General features: G+C 44.3%; 8 protein-coding genes across 8 annotated transcripts in view; 2 read left to right on the forward strand and 6 right to left on the reverse strand.

Annotated features, from left to right (window-relative positions):
- Nucleotides 1–299: 299 nt before the first annotated feature.
- Nucleotides 300–793, reverse strand: GUITHDRAFT_153448 (hypothetical protein). Its single transcript, XM_005829750.1, has 2 exons — nt 649–793; nt 300–600 (listed from the first exon to the last, which is right to left on the reverse strand). The coding sequence occupies exons 1-2, from the start codon at nt 655–657 to the stop codon at nt 427–429; spliced, it is 183 nt and encodes a 60-aa protein (XP_005829807.1). The 5' UTR covers nt 658–793; the 3' UTR covers nt 300–426.
- Nucleotides 794–6,501: 5,708 nt separating this feature from the next.
- GUITHDRAFT_73602 (hypothetical protein) lies at nt 6,502–6,804 on the reverse strand (the record flags this gene model as incomplete). Its single annotated transcript, XM_005829751.1, has 1 exon — nt 6,502–6,804. The coding sequence occupies one exon, from the start codon at nt 6,802–6,804 to the stop codon at nt 6,502–6,504; it is 303 nt and encodes a 100-aa protein (XP_005829808.1).
- Nucleotides 6,805–14,372: 7,568 nt separating this feature from the next.
- On the reverse strand, nt 14,373–15,122 carry GUITHDRAFT_140969 (hypothetical protein; the record flags this gene model as incomplete). Its single annotated transcript, XM_005829752.1, has 4 exons — nt 14,373–14,467; nt 14,519–14,579; nt 14,679–14,909; nt 14,973–15,122. 4 exons carry the CDS (start codon nt 15,120–15,122, stop codon nt 14,373–14,375), a joined length of 537 nt encoding a protein of 178 aa, XP_005829809.1.
- Nucleotides 15,123–16,931: 1,809 nt separating this feature from the next.
- Nucleotides 16,932–17,959, reverse strand: GUITHDRAFT_164030 (hypothetical protein). The gene is made up of 7 exons (XM_005829753.1): nt 17,933–17,959; nt 17,774–17,886; nt 17,518–17,614; nt 17,435–17,474; nt 17,349–17,377; nt 17,058–17,291; nt 16,932–17,005 (listed from the first exon to the last, which is right to left on the reverse strand). Exons 3-6 carry the CDS (start codon nt 17,587–17,589, stop codon nt 17,091–17,093), a joined length of 342 nt encoding a protein of 113 aa, XP_005829810.1. The 5' UTR covers nt 17,590–17,614; nt 17,774–17,886; nt 17,933–17,959; the 3' UTR covers nt 16,932–17,005; nt 17,058–17,090.
- Nucleotides 17,960–19,885: 1,926 nt separating this feature from the next.
- GUITHDRAFT_140971 (hypothetical protein) lies at nt 19,886–20,613 on the forward strand (the record flags this gene model as incomplete). Its single annotated transcript, XM_005829754.1, has 4 exons — nt 19,886–19,903; nt 20,157–20,281; nt 20,305–20,512; nt 20,584–20,613. The coding sequence occupies 4 exons, from the start codon at nt 19,886–19,888 to the stop codon at nt 20,611–20,613; spliced, it is 381 nt and encodes a 126-aa protein (XP_005829811.1).
- Nucleotides 20,614–22,211: 1,598 nt separating this feature from the next.
- GUITHDRAFT_111201 (hypothetical protein) lies at nt 22,212–23,251 on the forward strand (the record flags this gene model as incomplete). The annotated part of the gene is made up of 5 exons (XM_005829755.1): nt 22,212–22,257; nt 22,533–22,970; nt 23,022–23,051; nt 23,101–23,169; nt 23,217–23,251. 5 exons carry the CDS (start codon nt 22,212–22,214, stop codon nt 23,249–23,251), a joined length of 618 nt encoding a protein of 205 aa, XP_005829812.1.
- Nucleotides 23,252–23,289: 38 nt separating this feature from the next.
- Nucleotides 23,290–24,114, reverse strand: GUITHDRAFT_153449 (hypothetical protein). Its single transcript, XM_005829756.1, has 7 exons — nt 24,096–24,114; nt 23,991–24,038; nt 23,868–23,940; nt 23,745–23,827; nt 23,602–23,698; nt 23,489–23,558; nt 23,290–23,436 (listed from the first exon to the last, which is right to left on the reverse strand). The coding sequence occupies exons 1-7, from the start codon at nt 24,096–24,098 to the stop codon at nt 23,301–23,303; spliced, it is 510 nt and encodes a 169-aa protein (XP_005829813.1). The 5' UTR covers nt 24,099–24,114; the 3' UTR covers nt 23,290–23,300.
- A 1,622-nt stretch (nt 24,115–25,736) lies between these two features.
- GUITHDRAFT_87963 (hypothetical protein) overlaps nt 25,737–27,806 on the reverse strand; it is a gene marked incomplete at its 5' end in the record, with an annotated part of 2,958 nt that continues 888 nt past the window's right edge. Inside the window, 12 exons of the mRNA XM_005829757.1 lie at nt 25,737–25,827; nt 25,877–25,927; nt 26,027–26,128; nt 26,180–26,252; nt 26,295–26,407; nt 26,535–26,616; nt 26,765–26,865; nt 27,103–27,150; nt 27,205–27,309; nt 27,353–27,424; nt 27,480–27,577; nt 27,627–27,684. Coding sequence (XP_005829814.1) covers nt 25,777–25,827; nt 25,877–25,927; nt 26,027–26,128; nt 26,180–26,252; nt 26,295–26,407; nt 26,535–26,616; nt 26,765–26,865; nt 27,103–27,150; nt 27,205–27,309; nt 27,353–27,424; nt 27,480–27,577; nt 27,627–27,684 — 954 coding nt within the window. The 3' untranslated portion in view covers nt 25,737–25,776. The remainder of the gene's footprint in view (nt 25,828–25,876; nt 25,928–26,026; nt 26,129–26,179; nt 26,253–26,294; nt 26,408–26,534; nt 26,617–26,764; nt 26,866–27,102; nt 27,151–27,204; nt 27,310–27,352; nt 27,425–27,479; nt 27,578–27,626; nt 27,685–27,806) is intronic.

The following is a 27,806-nucleotide window of genomic DNA, read 5'->3' on the forward strand; positions in this document are numbered from 1 at the left end:
TTGTTTGCATCTCCTTCTTTTGAAAAGTGTATCTCAGAGTGTTATACGGTCTACTGTGACATCCTCCCGAAGTTCCTCCTGTCCTTTGCGTGCTTTGTGTTCTGTGAGCCGCTACTACCAGGACAGTGCTGCTTCAGAGCTGTTGTATACAAGGGACCACAGTAATCACCATCATGGTGAAGAATCTTTTATTTGTTGGCAAATAAACAAATAAACAATCTTCAGAAACTGTTGTTACGCAGATTCAAGTTTGCATGACTGATACAGCCTCTGCCTACTCTATATATCGCTTGATCCCTGGTATCACAGCCTAGATGTCAAACATGCAATACTATCTCGGAGTGTGCAAGACACTTTCCTGAAATTGCATGGTTGGAGCAATTGCGAGACAGGATTTGCAGAGAGAATAAGCATTTGCACGGGTTGTCATGAAACATGCTTCATCAACATCATCGGCAATGCCGCAGTAACACGATGATACGATTCACTGCCGTGATTATCAGCGTAGAAAGGAATCTCATATCGACACGTCTGAAGCAAGCATCTGATACAAACGATTATCTTCTTAAAACTCTGAATATCGCCAACCATATCATGTACCTGCCATTGTCCAATCAGCACATCTACAGTGTTCCCGATGCAACTCACTGGCCACATGGGTTTGTGCCACGAAGGATACCGTAGACCATGAGACAGAGAGAAACACAAGGTAGACACTATTTCGTATGATGTTTTTGCTTACCATCACAGTTTCAAAATACATGCTGAGATCGGCTGTTGCTATGCCATCTTCTGTCCATTCTGAAATTACACTTGAACATTTTGAATGAATCGTCATTGTGCAAGAATTTGAATTTTTTGCTCAGCTTTGACATCATCTTCGGCCTAAGCTAAGTGATCTAAGTGGTTTTAGTGCAATTTGAGGCAGCGTGGTAATGATAGAGATGTTGCATTGGCTTTATGTTGAGGAAGAGATGTTGAGTTCAAATCTCTTGCTACTTCTTGAATTTCACAGAAGAGACAATGAATTTCACAGAAGAGACCAAGTCATCACAAATAGACAAGTAACCGTATCTTCGTTTCCTGCATATCAATGCATGGTTGGATTCGAAGTCTCACATTGTTCATTATCGTCCTTACGCGCGTCAATGGGACAATCTCACCATCTCTTGTTCGTCGAGGGAGGGGGGGGCTGGAGTGGAGACAAATGGGGGGACCCCCTACCCATCATTTTCCCATTTGAAATTCAGAGACTGGGGGGTAGAGGGTGAACCTTGGTCAAATTCGAACCGTAAAACTCGCAACGCTCGAGAGTGTGACCCACCCTACGCGACAAGGAGGTTTGGAGTGGAAATAATGGGGTCAAAGGCGTGGCGATTCAAACCCACATCGCGGCCACCCCCCTCGAGTATAAGACTCTAGCTCAGGTGGGTGCTGTTTGACCACGCGTTCGAATCCTAACGGCAATCGAAGAGATTGCTTTTCAGCGTCAATTCCACTACCAGAATGCCCAAGACTTTTATGATTCTCGCCCACTCCTGAATTCAGACTACCTACCCTGACTTCATCTCTTCTGAAACATACGGGTGGTGTAGAGGTGATAGTCGAGGGAGCTCTGCCAGCCCACGGGAATTGCTGACATTGACAGTACAAACTTAGTACGGAGGGGAAAAGGGGATCCTGATACAAAAATCCTTGAACCCGGTAAAACTCAATTATACCTCGGTACAAACAGGCTAGCCTGGTACAAACAAATCCAGTCGAGAACCCAATGGAATGTGTTTGTTACATGTAAAGCCAGCTGAATACTCGATGCCTGAGAGTTAAATCCTGATATAAGGTACTCAGAATCATTGTTATTAAAATGAGATAGAGCAAAAGCTCCAACAAAAAAGTCACGTTCATAGTGCGATAAATCTTTCATTGCTGGATGGATTCCCTTATCAGAATTTAGAAGATTAAATGCTTTTAGGGTCTCTTCATAAACTTGAGGAAGAGTCAATGGATATGATGGAATCAGCTGACTGTTAACCTCTAATTGACAGCTGCCATTTGCATATTGACCATTAGCAGACCCTAGACCTAAGCCATTGCGCCTGAAATATTGGGAGGAATTGTACAGTGGTCCAATATTCTTCCTTAGGAAGGTTTCAAAGTTAGCATCATTTAGATTGATATCTCCTGAGGTTATTGTTGCGGCATTCAATCTATCTACAATAGCCTGAACTTCCGCTTGAGCATAAGCAGCGGCAACATTCCCAACTACTGTTCCAATAATATTTGTTCCCGCATCATTACCTAGTTGTAGGGCATCAACAGTGTTAAATGTGCTGGTTCTATAAGTCCAGATTACCTTAGCTAAGCTCTGGGTTGATTCTGTGAATCTGAATATATTAGTTTTGCTGTTTACTAAAGCGTTGCCTGTATGACGTCTGTAATTATTATAGGGCATATTTAATGACCCGCCAGATGATAACAGAGCATCAAAAAGACTGTAATATGTTGGGCTCTTCCAGTCAATACGATTAACATATGCATACAGATTAGAAATCTGATAAGATGGAGTCGCTGCTGCTACATTCTTCCATAGCACAGTATTTGGAGCTAAGCGAATCCTTACTTCAAACACTCCGAAAAGGTTTGTATCAATGATTGAGGGACGGCATGAGCCTAGGAATCCGACCCAGTCCTTGATACAATAAGTATTCCGAGCAACATTAGCATCTGGAACATTTACAACTGGAGCTCTGGCAACAAGGTTTGTCTTTGTAATGACTCCTGCGTCATTTACAGTTAATCTAACAGAGGGGTCTGCATTGGTTGAGATGGCTTGCTTGCCTTCTTGCTCACCATATCCATACATATCCTTAAAAATGTTGTAAAGAACATTGTAATCGTCTATATGTTGTACACACACTCCATTAATATAAATGCTGAGTGTTTGAATCATACTTGCCATATGTTTTGGGAAGCCGCATGGTTGAGTTGCTGCTGTTGTTCCAGTAATCTCAGCATTAAAAAACAGCTGGAAAGTCCTTAAATCAATCACACTTGCTGGGGGCATTGTAATGATAAGCTCATCATTAGGTCCTAAGTTCTGCTGGCCAGTGCTTGGAACGATTCTAACAGGTTGAGTATAATAATTTGTCAATACTTTGATATTATTTGTAAAATTTGACGGGAAGAAGGTCGATTTAATCATGGTACCATCTCCTGCTCCTGCTCCAATCTCTTCCATATTGCCTTTATTTATTACAAAACATTTTTTTTAGATTGTTCTCACATAATTTTTACGTTACTATTACTAATTTCAATTGTTCTTTCCATCTCTACAAACAATATTGGGGTCCCTCTAAAATCTTCAGCAAAATTAACATTTGCATTTACAGTTATTGCTTGTGTCTCAAACATTATTTTTACATATCTATCTTGTGTATTATATCCAGTTTTCACTATCTCATTGTTCTTTTTTACATGGTCTTCTAAAGACATTACAGCCGCAAAAAATGAATTCTCAAACTCATATATATTTCTCCATAGTGTTTTATTTATGTTGAAAGCATGTTTTACTTCTTTTTCAATTTCTAACATTGTCATAGGATTATTGTTTATTGCGATATCATCTATATAAAATGATGCTGTCTCTACTCCCTTTCCTATACGGCTAAAATAAACAGAATTCCCTAAATTTGTTCTTGTTCCTTCATTAACGAGTCTTTCATATTCTACTCCAAATTGGCTTCTGGCTGATTGAAAGCCATATACACCATCCCTTTCGTAGTCTAAAAATGTCCCTATCAATTTGTTTATACAGTCTGATTTAATATTCATTGTTAGCTTTTGTGTCTTGTTTATATCTAGCTTTTGTCCTGTTTTTGAGGTGTAATCTGTAAAGGTTAGATTATTGTTTATCATATTCGGAGCTCCTTCAAAATCTAGCTTATGAATATTTGCTTTCACATTCCATATACTATAGTCAGGTCCAGCTTGGTCTAATATCTGATTATCCGTTCCAGCCCTTCGTTGAGAGTTGGCACTCACATCTTGATAAAACATTATATTAGCAGGTGCTAAATCTATTTCAATAGATAAATCTATGTTGTGTGTATTAATATATTTGATGTCTTGGAAAAATCCTATCCATTGTGATATAGAAAAAGACTCTTTTAATGTTTCTGTTGGTTGCGCAGCATATTCAAGCCAACCCTCATCAATTAAACCAGCAACATTGTCTTCACTATAACCTACGTTTAGAACTACATCATTATTGAATCCATCATCAGACAGTGTCTTAAATTCAGGGGTCTGGTTATCTGCACCATTTCTGTGTGATTCATAATTCTTTATATCATAAATAAGAGCATATAAATAATTATATTCATATATATTTGATATCTCTTGTTTGTTTATAAATACCCTTAATCTTTGAATCAGTGATTGTGTGTGTTTAGGAAAATTATAATTCAATGAATAAAAAGTATTGTTATTGGTATCTTCTACCAATCTATAGAAGCTTGTTTGCGCATCAAAGAATATATTAAACGATGACAAATCTAATAAACCTTTTGGAAAGTCAAAATGAATCTTCTCTCCTGGTTTATACAATCTGCTGATTTCTTCTGGATGAAATGATATAAGTGTCTTTCTAAAATCCCTTATCTCTGATACATCTATATTCAGTGCTGATGGTAATGACATTTATTATATTGTAATAAAATAATAATGAATGTGTTGATATCTTCTAAAAATAGAAATGTTGATGAGCCTATTAGCAATGCTACATATAATCTACCTGCTGGATTTATTCAATGTAAGAATGATGAATACTTAACTGTTCAATTAAAAGGATTTTCTATGATTAAATCCTTCTTTGCTGTCATGGATGGTATCAATAATCAATTTATTATAGAGCATGCTTCTATTGATGATGAACTAATTGAAAATGTAGTGTCATATGAACTAAAAATAGATGAAGGCTATTTCAACATTAATACATTGCTAAATATTCTAAATTTATTGTGTCCATCAGATGTTAGGTTTTCTTTTAATGCTCCCAGAAACTCTTTAAGTATTGTTAATTTACATCCTCAAGATAGGTTTTATTTTACATCTATTAATTGTGGTGTTCTCATTGGATGTGATGATAATATTCAGTATGAAATAACAAAGAGCGGCATTGAATTACCAAGTTATGTTAATCTTTCAGGATTCAATAATATGTTCATTGAGATTACAGGCGACGTAATCCTAGACAACTCTAGCACTAATAATATAATTTATAAAGACTTTAAGCAATCCCAGATATTAGGTATGGTTAATCTTGTTGATGTTCCTTATTACAGTCTTATAGATGTGTCTAACTGTAGTGAATTTAGAATAGCTAATAGGGTCATAAATAATATTAAGGTTAGGTTAGTTAATGATAATGGAATTGAATTTAAAAGATTATCTGATTACACCCTGTCCCTTGAATTTAAGAAGCATGAGAATGTTGATAAGTACGCTGTGTTAAAAGGTATTAGTAGGCTTGAGGCATATCTTAGTAGAATATTTGTTATTGCTTCTAGATTTTTATTAGAACAATAATATAAAATGAAGCGGCAAGGGTGTAATTTTGATGGCTCAAATAAAGGAGGTGGGGGCTCAGCCCCGCTATCTAAAATTAAAGAAGCTAAAATAAATCAGGCTGTCTCAAAGTTATTTTATGGATATACTTTAAAGGCATTCAAATGATAGACGAGTTAGAAACTAAATATAGAGATTATTGTTATGTTATGTCTATATTATGTAATAGAGCCGGGGCACACTACAGCTTTATTAAACAGATATTTTTAGTTATATTAGTTATCCCTAGTAGCTGTATGGCGGTCATTAATGGGGCATTTAATGAAACTGCGTTAAAACCTGTTAATATAATAGTGAATGCTTTTGTAGCAATTCTTATAGCCATACAGAATACACTGAAGATTGCTGAGCATGCTGATATGTTTAATCAGATGTCAGTTAAATTTGTTAAACTCCAATCTGAAATAGAGACAAACATAAATCTAGGTCATATGACTAATGAAAAACTGCAAGCTTATATCAATAATTATAATTCATTAATAGAGCAAATATCCTTTAATTTCCCTTCTAGAATTAAAGAACAGGTTAAAAATAAATATAATAATAGGTATTTGCCACATATACTTAATGGAGATAGTCCGCCATCATCGCCTAATTCAATCCCTGTCTAATTTTCTAATATATGACATGTAATCTGAATATCCTCCTATGAATTCATTATCAATGAACACTATAGGATATGTCTTTGTTTTTGTTACCTGTAAGATTTCTTCTAATTCTTCGGTTTTGAAATCTTCTTTATTGAACCATTTATATTCTTTCCTGAATTTTGTTAAAAAGTCTTTCAATGCTAGGCAATAATGACATCTTGCTTTTGAAATAACAACTAAAGAATTGATGCCCATAGTAAGCGCCGCTTCCTTAATCTTATCCATTTTATAATTTAGTTAGATTAAAATTATTTAAGTAGTTCTGAAAGCCCTGACTGACTGATTTAGCGCTCCACAACACGTATCTAGCGGCTGCTCCTGGGGTCGCTGGATTGTTCCAATCTTCACTGCTTCGATGTCGTTGTAGATATCTTTCCTTGCGTTCATCATTTTTATGGTCTGTGTAGTCCTCATAACCTGAGGCACCAAATTGTATTGTCTTAAGTTTCTTCTTGTCCTTGTCGTATAATAATATCTTATATTTCTTTCCTTTAGCTGTTGCTGGAGATAGGCTGGCATATTTGTACATATTTTTTATATACAATGATAAAAATAATGGATAGGTAGAGGGGGGGCAAAGTAGACCCCCCCTTTGGCATAAGTCTTTCAGCTCTAAGGTTTTATAATTACTTTTAAAATCGATTTGTACAATACTTTTACAAACCCCCCCTCTACTTTCCCCCCCCCTCTACCAGCTTATCTTTTACTCTCTCTTTTTTTATTAAAGATATTATTATTATTACTATTTTGATAAGAAAAATAATAAAATATATAATATATAAGTATTCATTTATAAATTAGGTAGAGGGGGGGGGTAAGTGGGTATGTTCAAAGAAGTTCTAGAAGGATAGCTCTTTGAGTTTAAGACCACATATACACATAATAGGACTATCAGCATATACCTTATTCTTTGCTTTCTTTTTCATAAGTTGATAGTTAGTATCAAAGTAATCATTAATAATATCATATATCATATCGCTCTCAGTCTTTGAAACATCTCGGTTATAATATTTCTTATATTCATTGTATATATACTGAGTAGGTATTCTATTATTGATATCATCTACCTTGGTAATATCAACCCTAGCTAAGAACTTATTCTTAAGCCATCGCTTAAAGTCCTCAACAATTTCATACTCTACTTGTATTTCATGGTTATTATTAGGTTCATCGTCAGATTCTTTATCAGATTCTTCAAATTCATCTTTAAATTTGATATATTTGACATACCTATTATCATTAGAAACATTGAAATCATTCTGTAAGAGTTTTTTCAATAAATCTTGTCTAGTCACAGTGGTTATGTTCTGAGTTGTCATTTTCATATAATTTTGGAAGTTAACATATAACTTAGTGATTAATATCTTAGCGTCCGAGTCTCTTGTTCTCTGAGTCCTTTCTTCTAGAAACTCTTTAAACACGTCAGAACTCTTTTGATATTCATCAGTGGCATATTCAACCTCTTTAGGAATGTTTATTTCTAAAGCAGGATACTTAGCTAATATGTTATGTATAATCTTTGACATTAGGTATTTAGGAAATGTCTTTAGTTTGTTATCAATATCTTGGTCTTTTTTAACAAATACCTTACCTTTAATATTGCTTGGTGGTTGTTCTCCGATATAGAAATAGGCATCATGTGGAACAACTTTAAGCCTTCTCCATGTTCCACCATCGTTGCTAGAACCTAAAGGAATCTTAGGAAACTCATTACAGCTTAAGAAGAATTGAGCATATAATTCAAATTCAATAGGTGTTTTATATAGACCTCTAGCCATTATTATATCATGACCTGTTAATTCTTTCATAACACCTAGATTAAAGACCTCATCTTTATCAGGTTCTGAGGATGTAACTAATCTAGCGCCTTTTAGTCGCTCTAATTCTGATTGTGCAGCGTTACTAGCTGCTCGTTTTTGTAGGAAGAAAGAGACGGGCATAGTCTTAGCATAGTCACCAAAGGTATTCTGCAATAATTGCATTAATGTGCTCTTACCATTAGCGCCAGAATCACCCCATAATATGTTAAACTGTTCAATTTTTCCACAACATATAGCAACTCCAAGAGTATCAAGAATGTAATTTCTGATACTTTCATTAGGATATACCTGTTTAAGATAAATATCTAGTTGTTTTTGTTTATTATGGTCTGGATTATACTCAACATAGTCATATTTGACCGACATGCTGATGAAATCGTCAGGCCTTCCATCTCTTAACTTTTGTTCTTCAAAATCAAATACTCCATTTCTAAAACCGATTGTATGTTTAACAGTATCAAGAACATTAGGAAATTCATGATGATATAATAGATGTTTAAGTTCTTGTATGAAATTTTTCTTTTTACCAACAAGCTTGAGAGATTTGATAATCATCTCAGTTTGTTTTATTAAGCGGTCAAATCTATCTTTTAATGAGTCACAGGCAGTTTTAAGCTTATTTTTGTATTCTCTTACTTTATTTTGGAATAGTTCAACAATCGTTGTAGATATATTATTATTAAGGATAGTACTTTCATTAGATTCAGTAATCCATCTATGGTGTTGTTGAACGAAAACATACCAAGTTTTATCATAATATCTAATAAGAGTATTAGTGAAATGATAATCAGGCATAATTTTATTTTTGTATTCAATAATGTCTAGATTGTAATAAGCAGCAATGACAGCAGCAATATCAAAATCAGTACAAGTTGTTATGGCAGCCTCAAGGAAGTAATCCAACTCATCAAGTTTATCTTGTGAGTGTTGAATAACCAAAAGGGTAGGTTCATTTTTCTTGGACATCTCTTTATTATTAGATTATATTCTTTTTTTCTTTATATACTTTTTTTCTTCTTTATCATTTTTTTCTTCTTTATCATTTTTAACGCAAAAAAGGGGCTATAAAGCCCCCTTCTTGCTAATTATATATATATTTATAATTGTCTTTCAAGTTTCAATCTATAATATCTCTGTCTTGCTTGTTCTTTAATTCTTTCTCTTGCTTGTTCATTATTTTGATATCTCTTTTTGCTGCTCTCATTGAGTCTTATCTTCTCTCTCTCATAAAATTCTGGGTCCTGTTCCTTCTTTCTGTAATAATAAGCAAGTTGTGGTGACATTTTCTTAACATCAGTTGTTGAATTACTCATGATATATATTATTTATACTTTAGTCAGATAATATTAATCAAAAATCTTTTATATCATTTTTTGTTAAGAATAAAAAATGATATAAGATTTCTATAAATAGACATATCTATTAGATATGGAGAAACTATCTAAACTAACTCTATATGAGTTTCATTACTATGAGCAGAAATGTGAGCTCGACTATCATCACGATAAGCCTTTAAAATTTCTTGTTCACGATTTATTTCTTATAAAAAAAAAAACAATTTGCACCTTATCTGATGATATCAACATAGATTTTGACATAACAGACACCACCTTCTCAAAGGAGCTCTATCTTTGTTATAAAGATGAGACAAGTCCTATCCCAGTTCTTGGTAAATTAAAAAAAAACATTGAGTTTATTACTCTTCCATGTGATAAAGAAATGGAAAAAAGCATGGACATGTTGCCTGTGCTTAAATATCATCATATCATTCCAATATCACTCAACAAATATAACATTTAAGTGCTGATTGGAATATAAATAGTAAAATATATTATATTATATTCATTTTTATATCATTTTTACCTCAAAATATTTGAACCATGATTTTAGATACAAAGCTAAATCAGGGTTATATAAAGGTGCTAGTTTCAAACCTTTTTTAATGTAAGCAGTTACAAGATGTTCCTGTAAGTAACCTTTGATAAGCTCTAAGACAAACTTATAAAAATTCCAATCAAACATCTTTATATTGTGAATTTATAATTATTTGTCTTATATCATTTTTCTAATTCTGACCTCCATTGACCATCTTGTTTATAAAGTTTCCATTTGTTGATGAATTTTTCGGTTGGTTTGTATGTGGTTGAGTTATACTTTTTCAAAACCCTTCTTAAAGCCAATATATCTTTATTATTCGCTCTATATTCTTTTTGTTTTTGTGCATAAGTATCTTTACCAATCTTTTCAACATATTTTCTTTGATGTTGGCGATTGGCTTCAACAATATCCTTATAAAATTTTAATTCTCTAGGTCTTGGTGGTAGGGAAGTGGAGTTCCCCATAGCCTCTACAACATCCGTGTAATGCAAAGTGGAGGGTCCCATAGCTTGTGACATAGGTTCATTAACATCATTTATAGTAATTGGAACAGAATCATCAACAGGCTCTTTTTTAATCTTAATCTGTTCAGAATTATCCTTCTTATAAGAGTACTGTTGAGACCTTAAAGAGGACCTCATCTTTAAAGCCACCTGTTCAAGAATCTTAGTGGAAACATTATTGCTATATAACCAACTAACATAAGAGCTTCTAAATCCATTAACATTCAAGTTTTGTTTTTGAAACATGTTAGCAAGATACTTAGCCTGATTCGGACCTGCTGGCTGGTTTCTATCCCTATATTGTGTAATATAATACTTCCTAGGGTAAATCCTCATGCTTAGTCTAATGAAACTAGTTAACAACTTAGCTAAAGGGTCATTTTGTTCATCACCATTTGGATAGCCTACATAATATCTAATAGGTGGATGCTTCTTGTGTATAGTGTTGAAAATGTACATAGCTACCTCATTTTCGTTATCACTAACATAAACATAATTGGTTTTTTTATCAAGTCCCTCTAATGTATTTGTAAATACCACATTAGATAACTCGGACCTAACAGGTGGAGTATATAAATAGCTCATTAATATCAATGTATTCATATGTAATTTATAAGTGGCTTCTTTGTTAGGGCCATATTTAGCTAAAGCATCCTCAAATTGCTTTTTCATTTCACCGACCATATCCAAAAGGATAGAATAGGGAACAAATACTCTCTTTTCATCAACATTGAGCTTATTATCAGTCTCAATATTCTTTAATGTGGATTTATCAAAATCATCAGATAGCTTAGAAAGCTTCTTATAAAGTTCATCATCATCTCCAAGAGATATTTTGGCAAGCCTTGCTAATGCTCGTATGTAATCCCAATATGTAAAGGGAGAACCCTTTTTGCTCTCAATATATTTAAGCATGATTAACATGATATGGCGGTGATGTCTAAGGACAGTTGTTAAATCAATAGGGTCAAGTTGTAAATCTTTAGCTTCTTTTAGAATAACATTTAAACTGGAAACAAGCTTCTTATCGTCTTTCTTCTCCCCAACAAATCTATTATTTCTCACATCAGCTAGAGATGGTTTAACAATATATTTCAATTCATCATATTGTTTAGGAGTATAATCTAGAGCATATACTTTGCTCGTTATTGTGTTTTTATCATTAATCTCTGAATTGATAGACATCTCAAGCCTTTCAGCCTTTTGCCATATGGTAAATTCATATTTCTTATCATCATAACGATTAAATTTGACTGTTTTTAAAGCATTAGTATATTCTTGTGTGATTTCATCATTGAAAGTCTTTAACTTTTTATAGTCCTTAGGTGACCTGTATTTTTTAGAATATGATGATGAAACTTTAATATTATTATCTTGTGGAACAGGTAGGCGCGGCTCTTGGACCTCAATTGCTGGCATTGGCTCATTATTTGTATTATCTGGTGGTGGGGGTGGGTTTTTAGTGGATTTTGGGGTTGTTTTTGGGGTTGTTTTTGGGGTTGTTTTTGGTTTGGGTTGAGCCTTGTTAAAATTCTCTGGTTTATAAGCCTGGGTTTGTTTTCTCTCTCTTGCCATTTTTAATATTAGGATATATTTTATTTTTAACTTATTAAACTTATTTTTTCCTTATATCACTTTTTTGACCTTTTATCATTTTTGATGTCTTTAAGTTCAGGCCTTATAACAAAAGAGGTTATAGGTTGTTCTAGTAATAGATAGACCATTTATTAATATAATCACGTTTATATTTTCTGTATTGTTTCATATAGATATCTTTATTCATTTTGATTTTTGGAGAGAAAAAGAATAATAACCTTTTATCTTGCTACGCAAGCAAAAGCTTAACCAAAAGAATAATAGAAACGATAGGCTGGTAGAGGGGGGGGTAAAGTAGACCCCCCCTTTGGCATAAGTCTTTCAGCTCTAAGGTTTTATAATTACTTTTAAAAATTTGTGCAATACTTTTACAAACCCCCCCTCTACTTTCCCCCCCCCTCTACCAGCTTATCTTTTACTCTCTCTTTTTTTATTAAAGATATTATTATTATTACTATTTTGATAAGAAAAAATAATAAAATATATAGTATATTCATTTATAGAATAGGTAGAGGGGGGGGTAAAGTAGACCCCCCTTTTTGAAAAGTAGTTTACGTTGGAGGTTAGTAACGTAAAAAAAAGAGGTAACGCATAGCAGACCTGGAAGCTACCCCCGGAACCCCCCCTCTACTTTTGGGGGGCCTCTACCGGGCCTTATTTATACTACTCGCGACCCTATTGGTTAAGTGCTGCCCTTTTGGAATTGTTTTTATTAGTGCGTACGGGCCCGCCTAGGCAGGTCAGAGGTCATTGTTTTTTTTTTGAGTCGGTGGGAATCGTGGGAATCGAACCGGGGACTGTATGGGCTAGGAAAAAGGATATGACGACTAGGCCAGGATGCCTTAATACCTTAAAGGGTATAGTTATATATATAGGGGTGTTGGACAAATGTAGAGCATTCACTCAGTGGATGATGTATAAGGTGACATGTGGCACACAGCGATTGAATGGATGGAGAAGAAAGATTAATAGTAGGCATGCATCCTAGCATAAACCCTCCACAATAAAAGGAACCCTCCACAAACCTTCCACATATATTTGAAGAGTGAAATGGTAATAGAGAAAGGGGTTGTGTGGAGGGTGTGGAGGGTTTGGAGGGTGTGGAGGGTTGAAAGTTGAATTGGGGAAAATCAAAAAATATTTAAGAGGAGCAAAATCAAACCCTCCACCCTCCACACCTGCCACGGTGTGCTCAAAGAGCACTGTGCAGAACGGCAAGTTTCATCAATGATGATTGTTTTCTTTTTATTCGGTTCAGGTCATCGGTTGGGTGCTCCGGGACCACTGTGCAGACGGCAGAACGGCAGAAGGGAAGAACGGCCATTGGTCACCAAGGGGGGAGCAAGCTCCCGCGGCAAGGCTGCGCCATGCCTTTCCGCCCCCTTGCTGAAATCATGTGAAAGCCTGACGAGAATGATAAGGGAAAGTGATAGAGATAAGAAGGCAGTTGTTCATAGTTGAGTCACGAAGGAAAAGTGTAATACGTCAAAAAAGTCACGAAGAAAAAGTGTGATACCCAAAACGGTCAAATAAGTCAAGTGGTATTAAGCTGCTAGCGGGCCCGGCGGCCGACCACCGCGCCGGGCCGGGGGGCGGCCGAACTTCGGAACTTCAGTGACCGTCTCGGCGATGAGACCCTCGTGACTGAGTCCGAAAGGGCCGCGCAGGCTCCTGAGTCCGGGTGAGTCGGACTACGACCGGTCCGGACGCCGGGGAGCGAGAAGGCTGCACATTGAAGCAGCCTATAATTAGTAAAGTGGCACCTACGGCGCAATTCTTACAGTACGGTAGTACATGATCCGTGACGTCGGGACATGCTGGCGGTGTATCGGGATGCTTCTGTACACAGGGGAGGTACAAGGACTCGAGCAATGCCTGTTCAAGCTGCCCTGGGGGATTCGTCTGGTTCAGCACCTTCAAGCCAACTGGGTCGTGGATGTCCAGCCAACCACTGGCTACTCAGGGTCAGGGCTTCTGCAACCGGTCAACCAGATCGTCGCCTTGGGTGAGCGAGTTCATTGGGAACGGTATCGAAGTCGTGGCAGCAGTGCCGCATCTTGCGGATCAATTTTTTTGGAAGAAAAGCAGGGAGGAGGGAGGAGGAGGGAGGAGGAGGGAGGAGGGAGGAGGGAGGAGGAGGGAGGAGGAGGGAGGAGGAGGGAGAAAGAGGGAGGAGATTGATAGCGGAAATAGGGGCATGGGGGAAATCGGTCCCTATGGCGGCTGCACCCCCTGCCCCGCCGGCACAACCACGCAGTATGAGGGCAGGACTGGGAGCACCGGTCTGAATCAGTTTTACTTCATTCTCTGTTTCTGTACTTCCAGATGGCAAAGAGGATGAGTGCGACAATGACGAAGGCCATGAAGGAGAAGGTTGAGAGAATGATGATGTCATCTGACAGCAGCGATGAGCATCATGTTCACCGACGATCGTACAAGTCAAGACCTGGGAAGAGCGCAGCTGCTATGAGGATCTTCCGGCACGAAGAGTCTCCTTTGGCGGCAACCTGTGCACCTGCACGTCAGCTACTGACATGTCCGGGGAGATGGGAGGTGATAGGAAGAGATGACAGGAGAAAGGTGATAGGAAGAAGCTGATGGTGTACCATCCCCACGGCTGACAAGGAGGCGCATCGGTCCTTTGCGGTTGATCGGCTGGCCCCGCAGTTCCTGTACGCTTGCAAGCAGTTGTTGTAGCAGACAGGGACGATCACGCGGAACTGGCAAGGAGGGAAGTACATTGCGCACATGAACTTCCCGAAGTAGTCAATGCAGTTGCCCGCGTTGTCTTGAAGCTTCATCGCCCTGACGGCCATCTTCGCATCGATGTCTCCAGTCTGTCCAGCAGCAGGCAGTCAACATGGGCGTGAATGGAGGTCAGTCTTTGACGACTTGCTCACCGGGAATGCGCAGACGTCCTCGGTGACATAGCAGAACTCGTTTGTCAATGGCAGCGAACAGTTTGCCATGCAGAACCGAATTGCAGAGGCGGCATGAAGCCCAGCGAATAGAAGAATACATGGCAACAAGACGGTTCGTTCCATCCTCATGTCAGACCCTGGTCCTTACGCCGGTTTCAGTGATGGTGATCTTGTGATATTCGGCTGGTACAGTCGCTTCAACGTGGTGGCGCCGTGTCATTGTATGTCGTCTCTTCACTACCTGCCATCTTGCTCGTTGTGTTGGCCTCTTCTAGCAGGTCATTCGCTGCTCTTCCCCGCTCTCTCAGCATGATCTTCTCCGCCTCCCTCCTTCTTCGCATCTTAGTCTCCTGCGGCGAGTCAACATTGTTGACAGGCAGTTGTCGCCCTCACCCAGGCTCGCTGAGGCGGACTGGCTCAAAACCTTGACAAGGGGGTAGTTAAGGAAATATATGGGGTGGGGGTGGACGGGGATGAAAATGCACAGTGGGTGAGAAACAAGTGTAGGACTATACGTGAAGGAGAGAGAAGAGCGAGAGGAACGAGGAGAGGAGAGGAGAGGAGAGGAGAGGAGAGGAGAGGAGAGGAGAGGAGAGGAGAGGAGAGGAGAGGAGAGGAGAGGAGAGGAGAGGAGAGGAGAGGAGAGGAGAGCAGGAAGGTGGAGACAGGGAGTAAACGAAGAACTTCGGAAGATGAGACGACGGGATGAAGGCTCGACCCGAACAAATAGTGATGTTGCAAACCATGCTGAGGACGAGAAGGAGCATGGGAAGCTTTTCGCGTACAGCGGACCAGGATCAGTCTGGAGTGATATCACAAGAACGGCCAGCGTCACGACGTCAGAGACCAAGTTTCTTGTGCATCCTCACATTGCAGAGTTCTACTGCTTCTTGACTTCTCCAGCCTACTTGCTGCCCTGGTGATAAGACTGCCATGGAACCCTTTCGCGACTGATCGCACTGCAGCTCTCTATGGTGGAGCTCAACCTCTTCCCTTCCGACCTGCTTCCATGTCGCGCTGATTTTTTGTGCTCAAACGGCATTTTTCTCGCTCATCTACCACGCGACAGTCATGAAGGTCTGTCCCCACTGCAGTCTGTGCTCGCACTACAGCCTGTGCTCGCACTACAGTCTGTGCTGGCGATGCTGATGGCGAACAGGCCCTAGGAAGTCTGGATGCTGCACAGGCTGTGATGACTTTCTATACTGTCTCCTTGATCCTTGCCGGGGTTCTGGACATGAAAGTGCACTTGGTACCGATGGCTCGAAGAGCTTCTGGTGGGCTCAAGTCTCTTCAGGTCGTCATTGCGGTGCTTTGCTCGCTGTTCGTGTACAACTGGAGGAAGACGGCGAAGTTGTCGATCTATCTCACCTCGCTCGTTGTTCCTTACTCCATGTCAGCTTTCAGACGCATGTTGTGTCCATCTCATCATTGCTCAGGTACACATTGTGGATCAATGGGGAATGGCTTGCAGGTTGTCCTTGTACCCCGTTACCCTTCTATCATCATCATCATCATCGTCGTCGTCGTCGTCATCATCAACAACAGCAGCAGCAGCAGCAGCACCACCACCATCATCATCATCGTCCTCATCATCGTCCTCATCATCATCATCGTCGTCGTCATCATCATCATCGTCATCATCATCATCTCCATCATCATCCCCATCATCTCCATCGTTGTCGTCGTCGTCATCATCATTCTCATATGCTCGTATGCAGATGTTGTGTTTGTCGTGGGTGTTGCCTCCTTTCTTCTCGATCGCTATCGATGTATCCCGCTTCACAGGTCCTGCAACGCTCTCGCTTGCTGCTCGTGACGCTGCCGCAGCCTCTGGCATGCCTGCGCCGCTTTCACGTGCCATCGATGTTGCCAGCTAGGGATGAAGCTTCACGTACTACATTGAATTCCAGTCTATTCCTCCTCCTCCTTCATGCTCCTCCCCATGCTCCTCCCACCAACGCTCCTTCTTCCATACTGACCTGCTAGTCTTGCATCGCCAGCAAAGGGTCCTAGCATGCAGGTCAGAGCGCATTCTAGTCAACCATACGACGGGTGTAGGACCTGAGAGCAAGTCGTCCGTGCTTGAGTTTCAGGTCAATACCCCAACTTCTTGGCCAACCGCAGAGAATCTTCGACGGAGATCCGATTCGTCGGCTCTTCGCCATTTCCATTCCCTGGCTCCAGCTGTGACCAATTCCAGTTCTCGTCCTCCTCGTCTTGATCTTCCTCTCCGTTGCTGTATCTGCTCCCTACGTTCTTCTCCGCCTTTCGCTTGTGATGCGTACGGTATTGATGCTGTCAAAATCATCGTCATCGCTAGCCCTTGATGCAGCCGGCAGTGCAGAGTACAACCTTGGCGAAGTACTCCTTCCAATCAGGATCTGATTGCAAAGTGTAGTAAGTCACTCCCCTCCATTTGAATGCGCCGTCATCATTACCTAGCTCCACCTCCTCCTCCTCCTGGCTCTCGTTCACCGGCTTCTCACATCAGACAGCGAAAGTTTTGCAAGCGGATGCGAACCTTTGGACGGACCCATCCTCGTCCGTTGGGAACACGGAACCATATACCTTCAGAGGGGTTCCGATTGAACATGAACGGATGGTTGTATGGAAAGTGCCTTCCTCACTGCGTCAGTCCTTGGCATTCTCTTCAACCTCTCTACCCCTCGAACTTATTCCGCCGCACCCCCAAACCCCTCTCCTCCTCCTCCTCCTCCTCCTCCTCCTCCTCCTCCTCCTCCTCCTCCTCCTCCTCTCCTTCCTCCTTGCACACTCACTCCAAGGGAGTATCGTCGAGAATGCCACCTGGAAACGGCTCTTCCTCGGCTATCACGGTGCCGTTGGGGTCGCAGAGCCGCACGAGCTTCTCCGGGAACAGCTTCCTGCACTCCTGCGGGGAAGTCTTCATCGGGTGGGTAGGGGAGCGGAGCTGGGACCTTGAGTTCTTCCTCAGTGAGAGGAGGGAGCCTGGAAAACTCTTCTATTCGGTGATCGCCTGCTCAGAGTTTAAAGGGAGGGAGGGAGGGAGGGAGGGAGGGAGGGAGGGAGGGAGGCGAGGGAAGGAGGGGAGGGGAGGGAGGGCGAGGCGAGGCGAGGGAGGGAGGGAGGGAGGCAGGGAGGGAGGGAGGGAGGGAGGCAGGCAGGCAGGGAGGGAGGGAGGGAGGGAGGGAAGGAGGGAGGGAGGGAGGGAGGATGAGGTGAGAGTGGAGTGAGAAAGCAGATAATGAGGATGGAAGTGAAAGTGTTCGGGTGACCTAGGACCCATTGGGGGATTTTCCGCCCTTCAATCGATGACAACTGAAGAGTGTCAGGCAAGGAGCAGAAGGGTCAAGAAGCGGATGTACAAGTTGTGAACCCTCGTCGGTGGCTTCAGGCGATTCGGCAAGGTAGAAAATCTGGCGGAAGGGAGGGATGAGCCAGTGGGGGAACTGAAGAGAACAGAAAGAACTAGAGAGGGACGGAAGGAGAGAGGAAAAGGCGGAAAGGGGGGAGGGGAGGGGGAAGGTGGGAGATGGGATCGAAATTTGATTGCCTGCTCATCATAATCTGCAATCCTTGCTTCGATTCTGATCGATTCAGCTCAGTACACAAGTTTTTTTTGTGAGTATGGGTGAGGAATGCACAGGGGAAAGCAACAACAGGAAAGGTCAAATGAAAACAATCACAAGCCGGTGTAACATGTGAACTATTTCACATTTCCTACCTCTCTTGCAGTTTGTGCATCTTCTGAAAGTAATCTTCCTGGAAACCATGGATACTAAGGTTTTGCACAACACATGCATCACTGCAAACCAGCACGTCTTGCAAACGCTCGTCATCATTCTTGTATTCTTCTGGCTCTTCCATGGGAGTCGTCGTGCCAGGTTGAAATTCTTTGAAATTTCTCCTGTTGGAGCATCAGAAGAGCCATTTCAATGTGCAGTAGCCCTAGAAAAAGATTTCAAGGTGCCTGTCACATACCAGTCATCTGCTTCCGAATCATGCTCTTTCCCCTTCTTTTTGACGGAAGACAGCCTCTTTGCAACGAGTTTTATGTCATCCTGCAGTTTTCTTATTTGTTTTCGGACTGCGAAGTTGTTATCAGAAGTCGCTGCAAGAACTGCAAAGGAACAACCTGACCATAAACAAGTTTGGAGCCTCGCGATTCTCGATCGCAAGACATTACCCCGGTTGCCATCATCCTGGCAGTTTCATCATCGCCTACACAACAATTGCCGTCTACCCTACAAACGCTAACCTCACTGAATCACACTAGTTCATTTTCTGCTCTGGCCTCTTTTGCATCTGCTGCCCGTTCTACTCTTCCTCCCTCCATACCAAGAAATAAGCTGAGTCGGATGAGTCACATCTAATTGCGTCCTCTGCTTCTTCAAACAATTCTGAACCAAAAAGAGCATCAGTAAAGAACTCCACCACCCTCAAAGTGAATGTGATAACCAGGGTCTGGAACGAATGAAAACGTGTTGCTGCAAGCATGGTAAGATATGTTTGTTGACGATTAAAAGAGGGTCACCCTTTCACTTTCTTGCCCCCTTCCTTCTCCTCCACTATTGGGATGATAGAGGAGGTTACAAACTGTTCGAGTCTATCTTCCAACCTTTGAACTTTCGTCCCACCAATGTGTAAACAAACTGACCAAAGGCAAAGAGAGCTTACTCTTGTTCTCTAACGTCAGAAGCTTGGTTGCTTGCTTCGAGTGGCTGAAATCGTCGAGCTTTCCCACCTTCCCTAATGACAAGATGTCAACGATTGAATCTCGTGTTAAATAGTACCCTCTCTTGCTTTCTCGAGATCACGTTCTGTGTATTCTATGATCTTATTGAGCAGAAAAGTCAGAAAGTTGGGCATAGTTGAACATTCAGAATTAATGATGCAAGAAATGAACAACAATGTCTTGGTTGCTGAAGGTAAGTACAAAAGGATTCGTTGCAATCTTACTTTGAGACGGCGACGGAGCTCATTCACAGTCTCGTTCTGTTGTAGCGGTGAGAAAAACAAATACACAAGAACGAAACTTGACATGTCGGGAACTCAAACTTTCTTCTGATTGCATTATCAAGACTTTTCCGATGGCTTTCCCTAAGTCCACTGTTACATCAATCCATGACCAACCTCTTCACTCACTGATCTTCTTCTTTTGTGATCTCTGAATGCTGGCAGGATCAGAGAGTCGAGCAGATTCCTGTGATGGACATACAACATGTTGAGTTTGCATCTCCTTGCCTCTACAGCTTTGCAAACCTCACTAGAGTCTTCCCCCCTGCAACGTCGAGCAGCAAAGGCAGGTTCAGACGATGTGTACTGTCAGCACAGACATTTACATGAATGCGACCCTCCTGCTGTCAGAGTTGTTCTTCGAGCCGGTATATGAGATCCGCACACGGAACACTCTGGCAGATCTGAGAATCAAATCAGTGAGAGGGATCAGACAAACGAAAGTCAAGAGTGGATCAGGCATGTATGAGCGGGGAGCCAAACCTTCCGAACTTCAGCTCGTCGTTGTTGCGGAGAAGCAGGTAATATCTGAGTGAGGACCACTTCAGCCATCACGTTGTATCGCCATCATCATTTCTCACTTCTTCTGCAGGAGCTCTCCGTTGACGTACGTCCCATGTGAGCTCCCCATGTCATAAAGGAAACAGAGTCCCTAACATGTCCAATCAGACTTCGCCCCAATCCCAGCCTTCCCCCCTAATTTTCTCGTCTCCACAACCCTTACAATGGTAGATTTGTTCAATGCTCTTACCAACTTGTTGAATTGCAAGATCGCATGCACTCTAGAAACTGATGGGTGCTCCAGCAAAATATCACTTGTCTCTTTCTGCCTTCCAACCTTCCGACAGTGGATTAGGGGAGATATAACCAGATGTCAGAAATGGGGAGAACAGCGCAACGGTGGTTGGATAATACGCACAGTGTAGAATGCTTTTGACTTCAACTGAAAATTGTTGACGACGCTGCTCGTCTGTTAAGCTGCTAGACTTGCAAAAGGCGATCAGACCTGTCGTTCTTCAAAACCTCCAGATTGAAAAGCGAACTTGACATCGGTCTCTCCCCCCAATCAGGCATGACATATTCCCTACAACAAACGAGGGAGAAATGACTTGATCTCTTGCTCTACCTGACACATTCATCACCTCATGTCTGCTTCTTCCCTCCTCCCTCCTCTGCGACTCTGACTCCTGCTCAGCAAAGGAATTTACCAAACAAGATTTCTTCCTTCCATGCTCAACAAACCGTTCGATGCTGAATGTCAAAATGAATCAAATCATAATCATGACAGGTAGGCAATCTTCACCTTCTCGCTCTGCTTTCACTCCTCTGCCGCTCCATACTGCATTCCCAGGTCATCGTGCCTATGAGCACAGACACAAGCAGTGCACCTCCGCTCTCGGAACCCTCCTCCTCCGAGCTTCTTCATCGCTCTGATAATCGAGAAGCGTCAGTCGTGAGTGGAGTGTGGGCATGCCGCACTTGTATTCCATCTCGTCTCGAGCATTGTAGAGGTCGTAGTCTCGATCTGGCAGGTCGCCCTCTGACGATTCTCACCATCTCAGCCTTCAACCCGCCATGAGCGCAAACTACCTGATCCCCAACCACCTCCACGCAATGCCTCACACCGACTGCAGGAAGCCATGGCGCTGGTCAGGTTCAGAACCATGCTTCGCTCGCGCCTCTGCCTGCATGCCGCGAGTTGGTCGCCACGAAGTGAGCGAGCAGGGGATCGGATTTGACGATTATTCGAGGAAGTTGTCGACACTGCAGAGCAGAGGAAAACCAAGGTGATTCGTGTATGAAGCATGCCTTCGCTTCTCAAAGCAGGCATCATCAGATGGAGGATCAAAGGCCAGTGCTTGCCAACAAAACCCAAGTCACGAAATCTCGTTTTGATGGGGTATCCTCCTTCACCATTCTAGCAGCTGGTCTCTTACTAGTCTCCCTCGCCTTGCCCTTCAAAATCTCTTCCTCATGCGCATCTTCTGCGCAGCGGAGCCATGTTTATGTGCCTTCTTTCCCCGTTTCCGCTCTCGCCATTGCGAGTTTGCGGACGCATCCATTCCTCCACCCCTACCCACCAAGTAAATACATGTACCCGGTACTTGCTCTATGATTCTGTCTCAGATAGACTGGTACCTTACCCACCTACCCCTCATGGATGAATGATCGTCCGCTTCCGTCCCCCATGGCGAGCCCAAGAAACCGCAGGAGGGCAGGATGGTGAAGGAGGTCATGGAGAGCAAGGGAGAGGAGAAGCGAGATGGTAGCGACATGAAGGAGGGATCATGATCAGAGCATGCTGACGAAAGATCTCTCAGAGGGGATGATGGAACGGATGGAGAGTAGAGGCGGAGGGTGAGGTGCAGGAGAGGCAGGGGAGGGAGGGAGGGACTGAATCAAGCTCTTGGATAGTAGTTCTCTGAATGCAGGAGGAGACAGCTTTAGATCTGAGCCAGACCAGCGACAAGATATAGGAACGGTGGGAAGGGGCTATCCGTTGATCTTGACTGATGCCGGTCATTGACGTCTTGCTTTCAGGTTTGATTTCTCTGGCACTTCCGAAGAGACATGTCTTGATCAGTGAGAGGATGGAAACGAGCAGAAATCTCGCGTCTGTGTCGTTGCTCCTCGTCCTATCGCAGCTCATCGTCCCCACCATCTCCTACATCCCCACCAGTTGCCGGTGGCCAGGCCGCCTCAACGTCATGCAGCGCGCCGTCAGCCTAAGATGCACTGGAGACGGAGGGAGCCGAGACGAGGAGACAGAAAGCCTCCGGCAGTATCGGAACATCGAGAGCTGGTATGAAGCTCGGATCTCAAAGGATCCTATCAGTGCAGAAGACCTCGCCAACTATGCTATCTACCTGCAAGTTGTGCGAGGCAAGGCGGAACGAGCCGCTCTCATGTACGAGATGGCGCTGAGAGTTGACCCTATCCTCTCAAGGAAGGTCGCGCTCGATCAATGGATCCGCAACGGTCCTCATATCTCATGCGCTGGCGCCGGTCGCTGACATGCCCTTGTTGCAGTCTCAGCGGCGGACCTCGTGAGCATATCACGTGAGTGATCGATCAACAACTTGCGGGGCTGTTGACTCCTTCCTCTCAGTCGCCAAGATGAGCTCTCCGTTGATCCCTCGGCTAGCCTTGGCGAAGGTGATGGTGCCGAGGATAAGAGGTGAGTGTAGAGTGTGGTGTTGTGTGCGGTCAACTCATGCTGCGAAGTTCGAAGGATTATGCTTCCCAAGCGGAGGTATTGAGAGCAGGACAAGCGGTGTACAAGTCAGGTGACAGACAGCACAAGAGTGTTTAGAAGAAGCTGGATCTTTCTTTCTCTAGACTGAGTGAAGATCTCTTGTCCCTAGTGAGCAGCCAAGACCCTTCGGAGGAGAAGCTTCGCTGTCCCCTCAAGGACGTAGGGCTCAAGTAGGCTGCATCCAGCGTGCTGTAAAGTCATCAGCCCATAGATCGAGCTGTGGACATCTTCAGGACAAGACCTGTAAGGCTTCTCCGGCGCCTGCTCGTCCCGCGAGCTCACGGTGGGGGAGGTGAAGTAGGAGGCGCAGGCTTGCAGTCACATCAGCTTCGCTCTCGCACTTCGCCTCGTCACCTGGCATCTTCGGCGGGTTCCTCGAAGCAGACTTGGCGATGAACTTGGTGAGCCATGGCTTCCGGTCTAGCTTCTGCCCGAGCTGCGGTCCCTTCTCCTGCCACCTGCCGTCAGGGGCTGACGAGAGCTGATGGGGCCGTGACCTCCGACTCGAGAGCAGACGGACTCTGAGGCCCGCCTTTCTTCACTCCATGCTCGAAGGGAGAGAACATGCGTCCCAGCCCGCCTGCAGGGCTGATGAGACATGAAAGACATCGCTGCTTCACCTTTCTCTGCTTCCAGCGTCTCCTCCGACGGAGGATACTTCCAAAACCCCGTGGCAAAGATCTTTCTGTTCTCCTGCGCGCACAAGGAGCTGAGTTTCATCGGACATGGAGCAGGCTGGTCACCTCAGCATAATCTCTTCTTGTGACGAGGTCACGATAGTACTCCGGATGCTGCAGCCCCTCGCTCAGTCTCATCGCACTCGCAGAGCAGAGTTATTTTCCGCTCACCATCCCTTCAGGGATCGCGTCCTCCCCGTTGTACTTTCTCACCTGCTCGCACATCAACACCACACCCTCTCGCTCATCCGCACGAGACGTTCTTAGCTTCTAGCTGATGCTTGCCCAGGGTATTGACCTCGAACAGCACGTGCTCTCCCACTTGCAGATCGTTGTCCATCACTTGGCTCTTGTGTACAAACACCTCCTGCCCGTCCCAGTCCAGGAAGCCGTACTTGCTCTGAGGTATCCATTTCTTGACCACCGCACGGTAGGGGATGAGCCGCTCGTCAATGGGCTTGAAGGTGGCGATCTTCCAACCCTCGTTGAAGGGGTTCTGACACTTTCTCATGTGCCCGAAGGTCTTGACAGGGACCTGTCCAGGATTTCAAAGAGAAGAAGATGAACGAGGAGAACGTGTTGAGGACGAGGACGAAAACAAAGGATAAACTTGAAAGAGAACATCCTCAAGAAAAAGGGCAACAGCAAGGAGAACTAGAACAGAGAGAAAGAAGAGTGAGAGCAAGAGGATAGATCACCTTGTGCGAAGAAGAAGTATCCGCGTAATGGGAGGCCCCCTTCTTCTTTCTCGTCTTCGTCTCCACCTTCACCGGGTTCTCAAGTACCCGGGTGGGCAGGGCGGAGTACGGGCTCTCGCTGGGGCGAGGAGGGAGGCGAGGCTTGTGATACTGGTAGCGGATGTCTTCGATGTCGCACGAGCTCTGAGCGCTGAGGGGAGTAAGGGAGTACCACTTCTCCGGGTGAACCCACTGCAGCCTTCCTGCTCGCAGAGGGTCGTCTACCAGGAAGGAGGAGGTGGGGGGGATGCCTCGCTTCGGGTCAAGGGATGTCAGCTTCTTGTGCTTGCTGGGAGACGATGAAGGCTGGTGCTGCACGGCTGTCTCCGCTCCGTCCTCATGGTTCGACACGCTGGAAGCGACGTGGCGCTTTGCCAGTGCATGGCTGTACTCGTTGCGGATGTAGTTGATGCTGAGCCTCCCCTCCTCCTGCGCCTCTCGCACGAGCTTGACTCGACCCTTCACCTCACTTCTGAACTTCTCTAGGTTGAAAATCCCGTTGGTCATCCTCTTCGCCCCTGTTTCAGTCTACATGCGCTCCTGGGCTGCATGACATCATCCTGTCTGGTCGCGGGCTACCTCAGCAATACTGTATCCCTTCCTGCTTCCGCTGCTGCCCCTGCTCCTCCTCCAGCTCCTCCTCCAGCTCCTTCTGCTCCTCCTTCTGTTCTTCTTGCTCCTGCTCCTTCTCCCGCTCCTCGTCCTCGAGCACCTCCTCGTCTCATACCTACTGGGCTACCATAACTACACGCGTACCTACTAACGGCCTGCCACCCCACCCCTCAAATTCTCTTTGATCACCCCACCCCAGATGGATGCGGGAGGTTGAGAAGCTTTTTGAGGTATAGAGAATGAGGAGGAGACGGGGAGAGGAATAGGAAGAGAGGAGAAGTAGACGGGTAGGACAACAGAGTTGAGAGTTGAAAACGAGTAGAGGATCGGAAGCAGGCATAGGTGATGTGATGTGTAAGCACGACGAGCATCTTGGTGCAAGGACTACGACGACGAAGATCATGGAGAGGGAAGCCCGAGGCTTCGACAGTGGAACGGCAGGAAGGAAGAGCGAGCAGGAAATGTCAACTGAAGTTCTTCACTCAACATGCGTGCCAAGCAAATCAAGTTGAGCCAAAGAATGTTCGCCATTCGTGAAGCTTGTCCAGAGGAATCTGCAGCAGCAAGTGAGCTTGAAGAGCGATAGAAGAATTACTCGCTTACATCCTTCTGGTTGGCTTCCTTATCCTCCATACGCAGATCCTTCACACGAACCTGCGGTATCATTAGCTTGCTGCCTCCCTTCCTCCTCTTTCCATCTCCCTCGCTCCCTCAACTTCCCTCCTCGCCCTCGCATCGTTTCTCCTCCCTCACCATGTTCTTATCCCACTCATCGGGAGCAACCAGCGCCACGTACTGCGCGCCCACACGGTTGGCGTAGTCGAAGGTCTGACCGACTTTCTTCTTCAGCTCCACCTGACGTATCGCTCATCCCCTGCCCTTCTCCCTCCCCCTTCCTGCTCTTGCCTGCATGTCCACCGTCGCTCCTGCCTCTCTCAGCTTGGCAGCCACCGTCAGCGCGTTGGGCAGCATATCCTTGCTGGGCACGAGGTCAGGAGAGGAGGAGGAGGCGCAAAGTCACCTGAAGGCGGCGACGACGAAGTCGGTCAGCTGGGGGAAGTCAGGGAGGAGATTCTTCATCTGGAGCAGCTCCATGATAACGCAGTCGCCGAAGCCAAACCCAACGCAGGGAACCTTGAGGAGAGGATCAGACGACCTTCCTCCTCTTCCTCTTCTCCCTCTCTCGTCCTCCCTTGATCACTCATCCATTTTCCCTGCTACTCTTTCCCTGCCTCTCTCCCTGTCTTCCTCCTCCCTTCACTTCGCTTGCCTCTTGTTTCGATCCATAGAGCGACAGCAGGCGATCGTATCGTCCTCCTCCGCAGATGGCACGGAGCTCTCCACTGCAGCATCATCACGAATCGCGTCAGGAGCAATTAAGGTCGGTCAAGAGGAGTCGAACACGTGAAGAACGGAGGATAAGGAGCAGGAGCAGGAGCAGGAGCAGGAGCAGGAGGAGATGTGCGGGCAGAGAAGGGGGCGGCAGTGGACCTGCGGTCGAAGCACTCGAACACAATGCCGGTATAATACGCCAACCCCCTCACAACGGACGCGTCGAACTGCATGAAATCTCCGTAGCCGTAGGCCTCGGCCTGCAAGATAAAGCAAAATAAAAAAAAATTCACTGCCCTCCCATCCTCCCTTCTTGATGCCCTTTTGCACCTCCCCCTGCTAACCATCTATCTTCCCCCCCTCTGCTCCGTCCTCTGCTCCTAGTGCCTCCCTTGAATACCTCTCCTTCCCTTCCCCCTCCTTGTCACCTCTCAAACCAACTACCCGCCTTCCCTTCCTTCACTCCCTCAGCCTTGTAGACTCATCCTTCCCATCACCTGAACAAACAATTCTTTGAGCTCGTCCAGACCCTCCTGATCGGCTCCCTGCATGACACCAGCATCACAAGACGGCGCATGACGAGAGTGGAGGACGGTGACCTCAGCGATGGTTGAGAGCTCCTCGACGCTCCTAGCACTCATCGTCTCGATGATCGTCCCAGCTGTCTTCTCTGACACGCCCAGCTGCACAAGCTCCTTGGTGACCTGGGAAGCGTAAGGTGGGAGGTAGGAGGCCGTGGCCGCGAACCTCCTCGGGGCCGATCTTGTCAAGTTTGTCCACCACAACACAGACAGGAGCGAACTGCTGCTCGCTGATGCCCTGAAACGAAAGTCAGACGATGCCAGCGGGCGGCGAGGAGAAGGAGCTGACGGACCTGCGCCTTGAGGATGGAAGCCATGACCTTGCGGGAGTTCACTTTGATTCCAACGTCCTTGGCAGTGATCCCCACGCGCGTGAAGAAGGTGGTAATGGCTGTGAGAGGAGGTGAGCAGAAAGTGTCGGAACAATCCCAGATATTGACCAGCCAGCAGCTCGACCTCAGCGGTGATGGACTTGACCCCGACAATGTCCATGTTCCACTGCCAAGCACACTGTCACATATGGGGCAGGAAAGTTTCCTCGGGAGGGAGGGAGGGAGGGAGGGAGGGAGGGAGGGAGGGAGGGAGGGAGGGAGGGAGGGAGGGAGGGAGGAGGGAGGGTA

This window comes from Guillardia theta, assembly GCF_000315625.1.
Source record: "Guillardia theta CCMP2712 unplaced genomic scaffold GUITHscaffold_50, whole genome shotgun sequence".
Taxonomy (NCBI): Eukaryota; class Cryptophyceae; order Pyrenomonadales; family Geminigeraceae; genus Guillardia; species Guillardia theta.

What these genes read in the sequence shown, in the direction of transcription:
- GUITHDRAFT_153449 (XM_005829756.1), bottom strand. An exon ending in GAACCCGCCGAAGATGCCAG is followed by an intron (nt 23,559 to 23,601) that starts GTGACGAGGCGA and finishes TGTGACTGCAAG; the next exon opens with CCTGCGCCTCCTACTTCACC. An exon ending in GCGCCGGAGAAGCCTTACAG is followed by an intron (nt 23,437 to 23,488) that starts GTCTTGTCCTGA and finishes ATGACTTTACAG; the next exon opens with CACGCTGGATGCAGCCTACT.
- GUITHDRAFT_164030 (XM_005829753.1), bottom strand. Translation starts at nt 17,589, where the DNA reads ATGTTCAATCGGAACCCCTCTGAAGGTATATGGTTCCGTGTTCCCAAC. An exon ending in GAGGATGGGTCCGTCCAAAG is followed by an intron (nt 17,475 to 17,517) that starts GTTCGCATCCGC and finishes TGATGTGAGAAG; the next exon opens with CCGGTGAACGAGAGCCAGGA. An exon ending in GGAGGAGGAGGTGGAGCTAG is followed by an intron (nt 17,378 to 17,434) that starts GTAATGATGACG and finishes CTTTGCAATCAG; the next exon opens with ATCCTGATTGGAAGGAGTAC.